Genomic DNA, 14,297 nt, shown 5'->3' on the forward strand with positions numbered 1-14,297 from the left:
TGTTCATGGTACAGCTGACAGTGGTACTTACTGCATCTCTGCGGGCAGCCACATCCTCCTTGGCATAGTGGTTGTTCTGGATTAGTTTGGTAGCAAACTCATCCAGGGCCTGGAGATGTGCAAGACATAGAGATTCAAAGTTTATCCTATCCTAACAATATAACCATGGAAACTGCACAAAATCAGGCCGTGACTGTACACCTTCCAGACTGGAAAGGGAATTCCATAAGTGGACAAACTGGAGTAACTTACAGTGATCTTCTCTTCCTGGGCACTAAGTGACTTCTCAAAGTCCTCATGTTTCTTCAGCAGTGCCTCTACACTGTCCAGGGAGTCACCAAGGTCTTCATTCAGGAGGAAAGCCTATACAATGAACATACAACATTAGAAACTCGTACATCACAGGGGTTCTGGGCTTCTTTGTCTCTCCCCACTTGCTACATTCCTGCTAATCGTTAGCCTTCCTCAGCAAAGGCTTTCTTTTAACGTTCCAAAATGCCGAACCCTTCAAAGGAGACCAAAACTGATCAAGCTTGTGAAATGATGGAAGACTATCAAAGTGATTCTGCCAGTGAAGCTGGAATAGTGAAGCTAGCATCGGCATAGTGTTAGCTCTAAAAGCACGCTACCTGATCTCTCATTGGAAGCTCTGCTCAAACGCATCACTGATGTTGTCAGAGAAGAGGTGCTTAATGAGGGTTCGCCAAATTCCAGACCACATTGGATGAAAAAGTCGATAATATGGTCAAACACATCGATGATGTCACTGTGTCTACTGTCTCCCTCTGTGCGTGTCAGACTAAATGAGAGGCATATATCTCTGCCGCAGATCATGGCATTGTCCCACTGAGGGAGAAACTAGGTTACAGATTTGGAGGGACATTCTGGAAGGGACAATATTAGAATACTAAACCTCAAGAGGTCAGTTGAGGGAAGTGATCCCCTGACATTTTTTGAAGAATTTATTCCCAAAGTGTTGTAGCTGGTGCCAGTCATGAACATCACAGCTGATTCACACACCTAAGTGGCGTTTTATCACTTCACTATCACTTCATTCATCTAGATTGCATGAATTAAGAGTGTAAACTTTGAGTACAGGACAATTCATTACAACAAAATGTTGGTGATGTGGTTGCACTTCAGTGTGACCTTGTGAAGAAAGATAAAAAATGCTATTTTCAAACTTTGTGCTGAGTTATGTAGGTCAGAGGTCTTTCTTGACAAGGATGCATATGACAACTTCTTTAATAACAGCCAAACAGCCAGGCTATCAGAGGGTGATTCTCTAGGTTTGAACACTCCCATCTCTATTAATGATCACAGGGACGCGCCTTTGGATATGAGTCATGGTAAATCCTCCAGTCTGGACGTGATTTCCGGAAAACTTTACATGACTTTCTGAGACGGTCTGGGCCCTTTACTGTTTGACATGATCCAGTCCTCTTTGGATAGGCAATGTTTCTCCAGAGTTGTGAATATAGCGATTACATTGCTTCTGCTTAAAATTTAGAAAGTGAATGTTCTCTCTGCATTTGACCTGCTCCACAAACATTTGCAAATTTTAAAGGATTTTGATATTGTACATTTAGTGCATATTTAGGTTGTTTGTCATTTTCATGTATAAAAACAGACTGGTTTCACATAGCATTTTTGAAGGTCACTATCTCAAAAGGTACTTGGGAATGCAGACAGGACCTTATAATTCCAGGGTGGCCGAGGGTTGAAGCAAGCTGCTTATGTCAGCACCATTTACATTATTGTTTATCACTTTATGTTCTTTAACTGCGGATATGCATGTGTGTATGTGTTTTTGTAAGTGTGTCAGGGTACATGTTCCTTTTTAGGTTGCGAGTAAGTTTACTAGACCATATGCACTGGGGTAATTCTTTACTCAATACAGGTATTGGTGTCAGTTTGTGTGTCAGATTACCTCTTGTTTGCTCATCCAGTTGTCAACTTGCTCAGTATCCCTGTAGAAGAGCTGCAGGTCCATGCACTGCTCATACTGCTGCCTGCGAACCTCCCACAACTCCAGCAGAGACTCCTTCTCCTCAGAAAGGATGCCCAGCTACAAAGAAGACAGCATTATAAATATGATAAATGTAAAAACATGGTAAATGTGCATACTGGTATAGATATATTAAGATACTATCGTACAAAAGTATTATCTGGTGGCTGTCATAGTCCTACCTTTTCCTTGACCTCCTCAGAGGCATAGTGTCCTGTATTGAGCAAGGCCTGGCCAGCTTCATCAGTGGCTCTAAAACTGTCCTCATGGGCATCAATCTCTCCCTGGGAAACACAAAAGAAAACGACTTAAGTCACATTGCTTCTTGTTACATGTGAAATAAATGTTTTTAAAAGGATAAAGTTATGGTCAATTTGATGGACCCTGTGTGTTATCAGAGATTTTACCTTATGCTCCTGGTGGCGGTCTAGCAGAGCCTCAGCTCCAGCCACATCATTGGCCAGTTCATCAGCATTGATCAGGGCTTTCATCTCTGTCACCCAGCTGGTCAGATCCCTGAAGTCGGCAGTGAAGCGCTGCAGACTGAAAGAGGTTGTCAAGAGAGGGCAGAAGTGAGCAGACTTCTGTGGAGAAATGTTTAACAGAGTGGCACTCTGGTGCAGCCTTATATACCCTCTACAATACTGAGTTAATATCTGCCTGTGGAAAAGCAGTTTACATATATTTTTTTTATTTTTTCAAATATAAGCAGCATATTTAATATATCGTACAAGTAACAGATTAGGCTCCACAGACAGTTTATCACCAAGCTGTGCCTGTATTTTACCGGTAGGAGTCGTTCAGGCGGGCGTGGCGCTCAGCGGCAAGAGTCCGAATCTGCTCCCAGTTGGTGACCAGTTCGTCCTTCTTCAGATGGATCTGGGAGGCATTTTGGGGATGTGTCTGCTGCAAGCGCTCTGCATCTCCACCTAGTGTGTTGACCTGATTGAAAGAAAAGAAAAAGGTGAGAAAATACAGTGAGAATTACAACAGTTAACTTCATGGTATGTATGTGGACATTCTGTAGAGCATTGTCTTGCCTTATCCTCCAGGGCAGCCAGGTCTCTCTCCAGACCCTCGTGTTTGCGAAGCAGAGCCTGCACACTGGCCAGGTCACGACCAAAGTCATCAGAGGCCATCAGCTGCTCCTTCTCCTTGATCCAACTGATGGTCTCATCCACATCCCTGTTGTTGAAATCAGACACACAGGTTTGCATTTACACCATGTCAAAATATAATTTCTTACTCGAGGCGGTACAAAATCACCCAAATTTTGAGGGAAACCTAATGACTTAGAATATATTCCACACAAAGTGAGCAATGTGTTGGTCTGATCTGATTTACCTGTTAAAGCGCTGCACCTCAGCAGCCCCAAACAGCTTGCCCTGCCTCTGCTGGGCCAGACCCTTCAGGCGCTGCCAGGCTGTGTTGACCTCATCCTGCTTGCGAACTATGAGCACAGCCTCGGGATGGGCCTCCTGTATCAGCTTGGTCGCCAGCTGATTTACCTCATTCACACGTTCCTCGTGGGCGGCCAGGTCTGTCTGGAACTCCTCAAACTTCTTCTGCAGGAGCTCCACATGTTCCAGGTCCTGGCCCAACTCCTCAGAGGTGGCCATGGCCTCCTACAGGAGGAAGTGAATGAACAACATTGAGGGCGATATCAAAGTGCTTTTCTGTAAACAGTTAGGCTTACAAAACATTTTGAATACAGTCATTTCTCATCATAAAGTCAAAAAGTCAATCGAGGTGGCACACCCCTAAGCAGCTAATATTTGAGCAACAGGCACCATTTTATCCCTCCTGATCCCATCTATCCTTAACTGAACAGGATAACCTCATAAGTTCAGTTAACTTTCAGATTCTTTGTGCACTTAAGTTTAACTTCATTTGTAGCTACAGCTTGTCATTACTCTTGCTATTTTGAATTTTAGCTGCTTAGTTATTGGTTTATATATTCTCTATTCGTATTTTGTTACCTCACAAAATTAGGCTAATTTTGATTGCTCATTCAGATTAATTGGTGCCTCAGGCAAGCTTTTTAGCTTCTAATTTCAGTTACTATTTCCTTCAAATGAGGACAGATTTTTGGTTTTTGTTTGAGCAACTCAAGAGCAACCACAGAAACAGTATTTCCTTGATTCTGCCAAATAGCTAGAAGAAAGCGTAAATATGAAAAGACTGCTCCATAACACAGAAACATACAAAATACTTGTTCACTCAAGTAGCAACATTTTTCACATGTGTAATCTCTCTTTTTTTTTTACATTTTGCCTATGCAAATCTAACCTTGTCACTGATCCAGTCCAGGGCATCTTCACACTCACGCAGGTACTGGACCAGTTTCTGGGCCTGCAGGAGACGCATGCCCTTCTCCTTGGTCCTCTGCAGCAGGAGGTCCCACAGACGATGCAGCTCCTCGAGACGAGTCTAGTGCACAGTAGGGAAAGGGATGGATTTTCTTTTAAATGTCAGTGCAAAGCAGAAGATGAATTAGACAATTCTGTATTTGTATCAAAATAAGAAAAGTGAGTCCAAGAGTTTTGAAGGTATCTACTAAGCTATATGTTAAAAAAACAAAAAAACAAAAAAAACACCTGGAACCAAAACACATTTCCACAAGCACCATTTCCTTATGAGCTGACCCATATGAATGCAAGAAAATGTCAGTCCATTTCCTAACAACAGAATGCCAACAACGGATGGCTTGTTGTGAAGAGCTGATCTGGAAGAATTTTCACGCCACTCAAGAGTCATGCATCGTCCACAGCAGCTCAACACCTACTTGTATATACTCAGCCATATTGACACTTGTAACTATGGGTCTCTGTTGTGTCCGGTAAGGCGTGTAGGACTAAATCAGATGGAGCAGGTTAACAGTGGACAGGATATGCAGATAAATATGCACATTAGAGTGATCACATCTTCTTCACTGTGTGCCTTACTCGAATAGTCTCAGAGGCAAAATGGCCTTCACTGATCATTAGGTTTCCAGTCTCGTCCAGTTTGATAATGGCCCCAGCGTTGGCCTGAACTTCAGCTTCAAAGGCCTGATGTTTCTGCAGCTTACCCTGTGTAGTAGACATGGGATAAACAAAAAAAAAAATCAAAAAATATATGAACACATGAAAACAATGCTGAAAAACTGTAGTGCTGTAGTCAGAGCTTATGACTAGTGAAGGCTCGACCAAATACCTGACAGCATCTTAAGGACATAGATGAACAAAAGCTTATTTACACTGTGAACTAAGAATTCTGGTAAGGTACCAATGGCAAGTGAACAGTCTAATATGATCAAATACTGCACACAAAAAAACCCTAAAAACCAGGCTGTCAAACCTGTAGGTTAGAGGGGTCCTTGTAGTTCTCATCGGAGGCAATTTGCAGCTTCTCCTGGATCCACTTCTCCAACTCATCTGCATCACGGCGGAAGAACTGAAAGCGGTAAGAGTCCTCCAGCTTCTGTCGGCGCATAATCGACAGCTCCTTGAAACGCCGGTAGCGGTCCAGCACCTGCTGCCGGCGCTCCTGGATGTCTTCGGCCGTCTCCAGCACTTTGACCCCTGCAGTGTCCATTTTCTGGAAACACACCACAAATAAGACTCATAAGTAAATTCTGAACATGTATGACAGTGCTAAATTGTTTAACAGATCAACTCTGTGCAGAAAAGCAGCCATAATAAGTGAATTATTATAGTAAAATGAATTATTTAGGTGACTTTTTTGCCTTTGTGATAGAGCAGACAGCAACAGAGTAGAGGGCTGGAGGGGCAACTTGTAGCAAAGGGCAAAGCCACCCAAATATTAATATTGTATGGATAACACTGACTAAAGGGAGACATCAGATAAGCAATCGAGTCTATACAATAAGATAGCTCCTCTTGCAGTGTCTATTTGAGTAGGTATGTGTGTAATTCATGATATCTGAAGAGCCTGCAACAGCAATGCAGGCTCTTCTCAAAGTTACACAAATCCTCACTTCTTACACTTAGAAATCACAACTGTTCTATGACACCATACCATTCACAGATGGTACCCAGCCGGAGAAACTGTCATACAACAATGCTCATCAAACTCATTTTGACATTTCTATTATCCCTGATAAGTCTAACTATGACTTTCCCTGCTTTTCTCAAATCAATTCACAACTATTTTCAAAGAATACAAAGGAAACAGTGGGAGTTGTATGTGTCTCCAGGAGCCTTAACTTCTATAACTTTTCTTTCAGCAGAAACTTGGCACGGAACTGTGAGGCAGGATACAGAGCACAAGACTGTTTGCCTAAACAAAAATCCCCCATCCTGTCTCAAGTTGAGCATGGGGCTCAAGGGGGCAGCGGCTGAAATGGTAAAATACCAAAGAGGGGTGGGGGCGGAAATTCCTCATGCATGCGAACAGTAACCAGGCTTCACTACACAATGGGATTGCAGCAGTCAGCTTCTCTGTCCACTGTGCCTCTGGCCCCATGGCCAGTGTAGCCTCAAACTGTGGGTAATGTCTAGCTCACAACCTTGATGTTGAACAGGCACCCATACCTGCTTAATTTCTAGGAATCTGGCTACCAATAAAGCATGAGCTGCACAGTCTGAAGAGCTGCGATAAAACCAGAATTAAAGCAATTCTCAGTGAAGCTAGTTAAGGTCTGACAGGTCTGTGGTTATCTGGTGGCTTGAACCAGTGAAAATTCCCAAATACTTTCTGAGTCTATCCATCAACAGACAAACACAAAGAGATATTGATCTGTCCAACTAAACCAAGGTCAACCAAACACAGAGCACAGTAGCTGATGTCCAAGCTGAGCGCAGGGTGGGGCTAGGGGTGTGTGTGGAGTGTGTCAGGCCTAAATGTACGTGAACGTGGGTTTTTGTTGATGTTGCAGACAGCAAGACAAAAAGCGATAGATGTGGGACAGTCTCCTGGTCCATAACCACACTCAATGGGAGGATTAGTGGAGTCAGCAGTGCGGGGCTTTTTAACCCGAGCCAGAGGACGGACACCATTAGTTTTCCAGACAAGCAAGCATCCCATTGAGCCCACACATACCCAAACACACAATATAGTATCATCGAATATACTGTAAGCCGATTAGTGGCATCGAGCCACTGCCTGAAAACAAGTGACTGTCCAGAATGTTAGCCAGCACCCCTCCCCCATCTCCTAACCTGCCCCAGTTCACAGAGAGCTTCAACCATCTCTGGGATTTAACTGACCTCAGCCTCATTCTGCACAGTGATGTCAGCAGAGGAGGCAAACAAATGTAACTGAAACTTGCTCTGTCTTTAACATCATCAGGTTACACACACTTGTATGATTTGGATCTTTTTTTTTCTTTGCCATCTGCGTGGTAATGTTGTTAGATGTTCACTGACACATGTAGCATGGACTAGTTGTCCATGTGGATCTATTTAGTCTCCATTTGTGAAATGGCACACTACTGTTCTGGCTGATAACGCTTATAATATCTGTTCAAACACACACAAAGTAACACAAATATAAGTAAATGAGAAATAACTCTCACGTCACAAAATTGAAGACATTTAATGCCATCTGGTGTGCACACTTTCAGAACTGGAATGATACAGCAAATGCTTACAACCATGTGACATCAGTTCAATGTAAAGATGCATCAAGACCGAATGCTGGGTTCCCACATATATTTTTTGAACTGAAAGTTCTTGTTTGTTTTTTTCAATATCCACATTGATAATTCAACTAATAGCTTCACAACTGAATTAAAAAAAAATCACAGAATCATTTTATTTCATCAAACATGTGTCTTGTCCAGCTCATACCTGTGGTCACAGACTACATTTAGTTTTTACCCTTGTTCGAGTATCAATTAGAGACAATAATTCAATTCTTGTCACTGATCACGTTTGTATCAAGTTTAATACTGTGCTCCATGTTGCCATCTGAACCTCAATGTTTGTATTCTGCAAATAGATCCCCCTAAATCTTACACACTGCTCCTTTAAACTGGTCCTATCTGACGCCCTTAAATACAGTCCTGGAGCTGGTGATAGCATTTCCTCCCATCTTGTATAAGGAGATAACAGCTTCGCTCTCTTCACTTCACTGCTGCCTCTGGGGGGGTTTACTGCTCACTCCAACAAACACCCACACACACCGATACCAGCCAGCAGTACTATCAGCTTCCATTCCATTGATGGCTGTCGTCATATAACGCTTACTCACTTTCTTCCATTTCTCACAGCCATATTCAAAATGTAATGCTGGGCGGGAACTTCGAAACACGTCAGCTGCATGTGACTGTGAAAGTCATCATCCTTCCAAAGTCCAATTATTCAGTTTTAAAGGCACAGAAACAGCAAATGTTTGGAAATGATGGCAAAAAAAGGGGCTGTAAGGCAAAGATAGGGCTGAAACAATTACTCAAGGAACTCGAGCAACCAGAATATAAATGTAAGTCTATACCTTTGCCTTCATGCAGTATGCACGAACCTCTATCTCCACCCACCCCCCGCCGCTCACCAACAGCCTCCACTCTGCTCATCAAACACAAACCTCATTCGCAGATTAGCTATCTGACAAGCTGTTTTGACTAACGTTTGCTGTAACTTTCTTCATCAACACCATCCAGCCATATGAAATGTCCTGTCAGCATTTGACATGATTAATCAAATAACTTGCAGTCAAACGTCAGCTAACATATTCACACTACATATTTGTAAGGACAGTCAAAGGGTAAAACCTGAGGAAAATTAACTTGCCGGTTGACCAACGTGTTAGCTCATACTCGCTGTGACCCAAGATAATGGACGGAACAGCGTCAAGCTTCAATCTAAGTTTTTTTTAAAGTAACCATACCGTACAGGGCTTCATCATATCTGAATATGTTTTTCCTTTTATTTGGAACTTCCATACTAACAAAAACAACTGCCTCACATAAGAAAACACTCAGTTTAAAAAACAAAAGAGTCAAAACAGTAAAACTAACTTTCTTTCAAATGGAAGGATTTGACAACATCAGTGCAATAGATTCATTCGCATGTTCTGTAGCAGTGCATTCACTGTGAATGACAGTGTATTAATACATCTTAATACAGATAGCTCCTGTGGTCGAATCAGTAATACCAAATCTCATAATTAATAAAGAATTTCCCCAGCTGGGGATTAATAAAGTATATCTTATTTTGTCTTATCTCTACCAGTGGCCACATTTCTACCATTGCACGGTATACAATACTGTGCCAACCAACCATACGCAGGCATGGCATTAACTGTATATTTCAGTCATGATATGTCTTGAAGCACAGAAACAACACTGTAAGACATGTTAACAAGGCTAAAAACTTGATTTTCATTGAAGGGGGTCATTACTAATATTCAAATACATACTGATTTCTCTGTTTACTCTTGCTCTTAACAAATACTTTTTTTTATCCAACTACTTTTTTAATCATCAGAATAATATGTAAAAATCATGACAATGAATAGCTCGGGCATCCATCTTTCATAATTTCTCTACTACAAATCAGGCATTTTCCAAAGAGCCACTGCACCAATATATACTTTTAGAGACAATGGGTAGATCCTATGCTACCTCTAAGTGCTGAGAAAAGACTTGCTCTGCCAGGAGATAAAAGACTTAAGTGTGTAGGTGGATGAATGGAGGGCAATGGTTATTGATTCACCTCATTACAATGATTATGCATCGAAAAGCCTTTACCAAGGTCTATGCATCCTTTCTGGTAAACAACAGCTCAGTGCAAGTTGGACTTGCTCAGAGGTCAATTTGATAGACCTAAGTCAAAATTATGGACCGTAGCATGCAAGAGGTTGACCCAATATGCATGTTAAAGTAGCACTCCAGTCTGAATACCTTCACTTAACAGAAGAAGGTCAGTAGCCAAGTACAGCATGTGTAAAGCAATCTTAAGCATTATTACCATGAAGCAAGGCTACACCCTAACATCAGTCTCCGTCTCAGAGATACAGCATGTTTGCAGTAGGTTAATAGATTGGACTGACCGTCCCTACATCTTCTGTTATCGTCAGAGGTCCACAGAGGAGTGGATGAAGTCATTCACTTAGCAACTCCCAGTTACTATGGTGAATCATCTGTTATGAATAGGAGTCACATTGACACCATACTGGGAGGATGGAAGTTAAGGGAATTTAGGAAATGGGAGAGTCTCGTGAGACAAAGCAAGCCTAATTCCATACTAAGGAACAGAGTAGAAAGACAGATGAAAACAATGACATAACTGACTACACTCCATCTTTCCTTTTCCTCAAACTGAACTATGCACAACCAGCAGCTGGCTGCCATTCCATTTACTTAGGAATGAGTTTATCAAAGTGGACGCATCTAAAGATATTTTGTAAGCCTGTATGACAAAATATGTGATGTACAAATTCACAATAACTGTCAATAGCAACATCGGGAATTTGCAGCAAAAGTGGTCAGCAATCACTCAGCAAGTCTGAAACCTTTAGCAATCAACTGCAAGTGTTAACAAATATACAATGTGAAATTGTAAAAGGTTCTACAAAACAACATCAATGAGAGCGCTAACCCAAATACTTCATACTTGCTGAGTCTTGGTCTGCAAAGGCAGACAGAAGCTCCTGTCCAGTCAGTTAGACCAGCCTTCACTACTCTTATTAGGCTGACAACTAGCAGGCATAAAAGACTATGCAAACTCATCTCAATGTTTTTTGAAAGACTTTGTAATGTATGACACAGGATCACCGATACCTTAATTTTGTTGTTTTTTGTTTGTTTGTTTTTTTTTTAAGTAGGGTCGCACTTCATTTTCATGCAAAGAATATCACACCAACAAAAGACATGCAGTAAAAATGATAGTCCACCATCAAACATCATCTCTTTTGATGTTTGAATGTACGACAGTACAGCTATTTGCTGATAAGCCAGGATAGTCCTAGCTCAGTAAAAACTAAGGCCAACATAAAAACAGACAAACGCATGCACAATTGAGATCATCAGCCACTTACCGAATCATCTGACATTCAAATTAAACCAGCAATACAATTTCATACTGACAGATCTGAGTTGACAATTTGATAGGATGAAAATAGGACAACTAGTGCAAAACCAAAACGATACACACATCAGGATTTTCTTGTCTGGATCCTCAGGCTTTCTTGTATCTTGGCTGATCAGAATGCTACATCTGTGGCAAAGTCATAGTTAGCAGCAGCATGTGCAGCTGTAGTGCACTCCTTAACAGTCTGATAGTGACTGAAGAAGCAAAGTCTCATCTACTACGCAGCACGGACAGACGCATTGCACCTGCAGTGACTATGCTGTACAAAAGAGCAAGCCAAGATGTAGCCCAGCCCATGCGTCTCTCTCTGCTCTGTAATTCCTACCCCTCCCTTCAGTTCTCTTCCAACCCTTTACTCAGCAAAACAACATCATCAATGCCCTACACTTCTCTCGAATCTTCTTTCACACATAAACTTAAAGACACACAGGCACACACAAACACACAAGCACACAGGGAGACAAACATGAATGTTACCTTGAGTTTGGGTTTAGTAAAGGTCGACATGTTGCGTATCTGTGTAGACTACTCTGTGTAGGGCATAACACTGATCACACAATGAATAAGAAACAATCAGCAGTGAGTAATCAGAATAAGAAGATGCTTTCACAGGAAGCATTATGATTGAAGTTCATCATGATAATGTTTCAGCAGTCAATACAATCAACAATCACTGTACATTTGCGATATCAACAACCAGAGTCTTCCATACAAACAGTTTGAGTATGTCTGTAAAGTGGTTCATGCCAGCAGTACAATGACAATGACTTAGCAGGCTGTACCGTATCTGCAGGCCCAACACGAAACCTGTCAGCCCTGGAGACAGGGAAGCCTATTTTCTATTTGGGTCATGGTCACCCTACAGTTACAATGAAAAAATAGAAATATGTGGGTTTTCATTCTCTGTAGCGCAAGCTCAGAGAGTTGCCCCGTTTGCTTCCATGTTACTGCATCGCAGCAACATTAAGTCCGTCTGCAGTGCTTACTTACACTGTCCAGAAACCTAGCAGAGGTTGGTAGTTCTGCTAAAGCTCATTAGCTGCAATTATTCTGCTTGAGGGTCTGAAAGATGGGTAAACACCCTTCATCAACCAACGAATCAACTGCTGCCTAACAATGAGACATACATTATGTACAATTTTGTCTTATCAAACTGACTGCAACTTTAAGTCTAATGACAGCGAAAAATGTCCTGTAGAAAAGGCTCATTAAATAGCGTTTGTGCCAATAATAGTCTCATTTCCTGTTGCTGCCTTTTTGCTGGCAGGGGTGCTTCCAGCCGTTAAGAAGGTGTAACAGCCAAAAAACAAATATAAAGCATTGCAACCATAAGACCTGTCAGGACAGGTGACTGCCTGGATGAACAGATAGATGAATCTATACTCATATCGACCTAGTGCACTTCTCAAATGGCATGACTGCTAAGGCCATGGCCCAGGCCTACACATGTTTATGTGACCTTAATATTTAAGTGTGAATGCACAGTGGCAACATATAGACTATATACATACAATGTATCCAAGATGAATGCACAAAAAAGTTCCTGTAACACAACTTTTCAAATGTTTTTTTTCTGAAATAAACTGTATGCTTAACTGTTCTTCAGCTGACTGAAGGACTGCAGGTCGTATGTCTGGCAAAGAGCATTTAATACACTCAAATCTGTGGAACCCTTGCTTGGGATCTCAGTGTTTGCAAGGTTAATAATGTAATACTATGGTACTCCTTTGTTTCTCATGGTGCTTAGTCACTATCTTGTAGGCAATATAATGCAGCATTCTATTTAAATTCCTCTTAAGAGTGGAGGGGCAGCTGATATGTGAGGAACTTGCCACCACCCTGACAAAGTTTCCAGGAGAGTCAGCTGCAGAGGTGTGAGATAGCGCCTTGGCGTTATGTGCAGTCCAGCTGTTTTTACTATCCACAACCGTATTTATGCAAACTATTACGTTACACTATCTTTATGTAAACCATAGTCCGTCATGCTCTGCTGGAAATACCAGGGCCTTATCAGAGCCTTGGTCCATTCCTTAGAAACATGTAACACTTGCAATCGACAATACAAAATTGTGTCACAAATTGTTCATGTGAGAATATCCGTCCACCAGAGAACAAGAGTAAATCATTAACCGGCCACTGTCCACCACTGCATTTAAATAAAGTGCAGGCTCACAGGAGGACTGACAGCTGGGGCCATATGTCCAAAGGTATTCAGCTGCATTCAGGGCGGCTCCCTTTCAGCCATGGCCGACAAGCCAATGTAGCCACCTACATAACCTTGCCATTCTTAGCTTAGTGGTATCTGAATAATTGGTTCAAATCACACAATGCAACTTAAACAGTGTGCGTGAAGACATATTTCAATGAATATCGATGAATAACATTTGGTTATTCCAAATTTACGCTGTAAACTAGCGGAGAAGCTAACATGTAGCAGCTCATGACAAGCCCCTAGGTTATCTTCGCTCATTTGAGCATTTTATCTAAACAAGCGATATCATAACGTTAACATTACATTTTCAAGTTGGAAAAAACGATAGACTTATAAATATTTAAATCAACCATTTTGTGTGAATGCAGCGAAGGTCGTCGGGCGTCAATGAGAGCTAGCGTTACCAGAATGCCATTTGGTGGGGTGGCTAATGTTAACACTTAACAAGACATTAAACATGCCACACAGGCAGCTTTAGAGGCAAACTGCTGTAACTTGTCTGCCGTTACTGTACCTACCGTAACGTTACCGTAAATATCATTCAACAAAAGGAACGCTTGCAGCTAGCCAGCGTTAGCTATGGAGCTAACGCACCCAAGGCAGACAGAGAACACAAATTAAATTAACAGAACAGCGCAACTAGGAACGGACGGTCTACGTTGTGCAATGCATTTGTTTTAATATAGCCGACCCAATAAAAATCTAAACATTTGTCGTACCTTTCTCTGTTGTCGAAAGAGCTTACGAAGTGGTGGTTATCCAGGCGGATCGAGGACGAAGGATGAGAGGCTGCTCTCGATGATGGCTGTTTTTTTTTTTTTTTTTTCAACCAAATGTGACGTAATTTCTGCAGACCTACGGAAGGAACCGATACATACCGGAAGTAGCCGAAACAGCCTAACACTCACAATGTGTTACTACAGTCAATTGTGAAAATATTCAAACTTTGAAGCATATTTTTTCACACTTACACCTCACACATATTCTCCCTGACTGTACAGAAAACACCTTTTAAGACAAATAGTAAATAAAGCTGGACAGACAG

The 14,297-nt window shown here is 41.7% G+C and overlaps 1 protein-coding gene across 4 annotated transcripts in view; it reads right to left on the minus strand.

The window, feature by feature from the left end:
- sptan1 (spectrin alpha, non-erythrocytic 1) overlaps nucleotides 1–14,060 on the minus strand; it is a 36,570-nt gene extending 22,510 nt beyond the window's left edge. For all 4 annotated transcript variants that reach the window (XM_041959874.1, XM_041959871.1, XM_041959872.1 and 1 more), the window contains exons 1-12: nucleotides 13,972–14,060; nucleotides 5,348–5,587; nucleotides 4,954–5,079; nucleotides 4,298–4,438; nucleotides 3,353–3,633; nucleotides 3,049–3,193; nucleotides 2,796–2,950; nucleotides 2,416–2,551; nucleotides 2,191–2,292; nucleotides 1,931–2,068; nucleotides 253–363; nucleotides 32–109 (exon numbers count right to left, since the gene is read on the minus strand). In XM_041959874.1, coding sequence (XP_041815808.1) covers nucleotides 32–109; nucleotides 253–363; nucleotides 1,931–2,068; nucleotides 2,191–2,292; nucleotides 2,416–2,551; nucleotides 2,796–2,950; nucleotides 3,049–3,193; nucleotides 3,353–3,633; nucleotides 4,298–4,438; nucleotides 4,954–5,079; nucleotides 5,348–5,584 — 1,650 coding nt within the window. In that variant the 5' untranslated portion in view covers nucleotides 5,585–5,587; nucleotides 13,972–14,060. The remainder of the gene's footprint in view (nucleotides 1–31; nucleotides 110–252; nucleotides 364–1,930; nucleotides 2,069–2,190; nucleotides 2,293–2,415; nucleotides 2,552–2,795; nucleotides 2,951–3,048; nucleotides 3,194–3,352; nucleotides 3,634–4,297; nucleotides 4,439–4,953; nucleotides 5,080–5,347; nucleotides 5,588–13,971) is intronic.
- Nucleotides 14,061–14,297: the final 237 nt, after the last annotated feature.

This window comes from Chelmon rostratus, chromosome 19, assembly GCF_017976325.1.
Source record: "Chelmon rostratus isolate fCheRos1 chromosome 19, fCheRos1.pri, whole genome shotgun sequence".
Classification (NCBI taxonomy): Eukaryota; Metazoa; Chordata; class Actinopteri; order Chaetodontiformes; family Chaetodontidae; genus Chelmon; species Chelmon rostratus.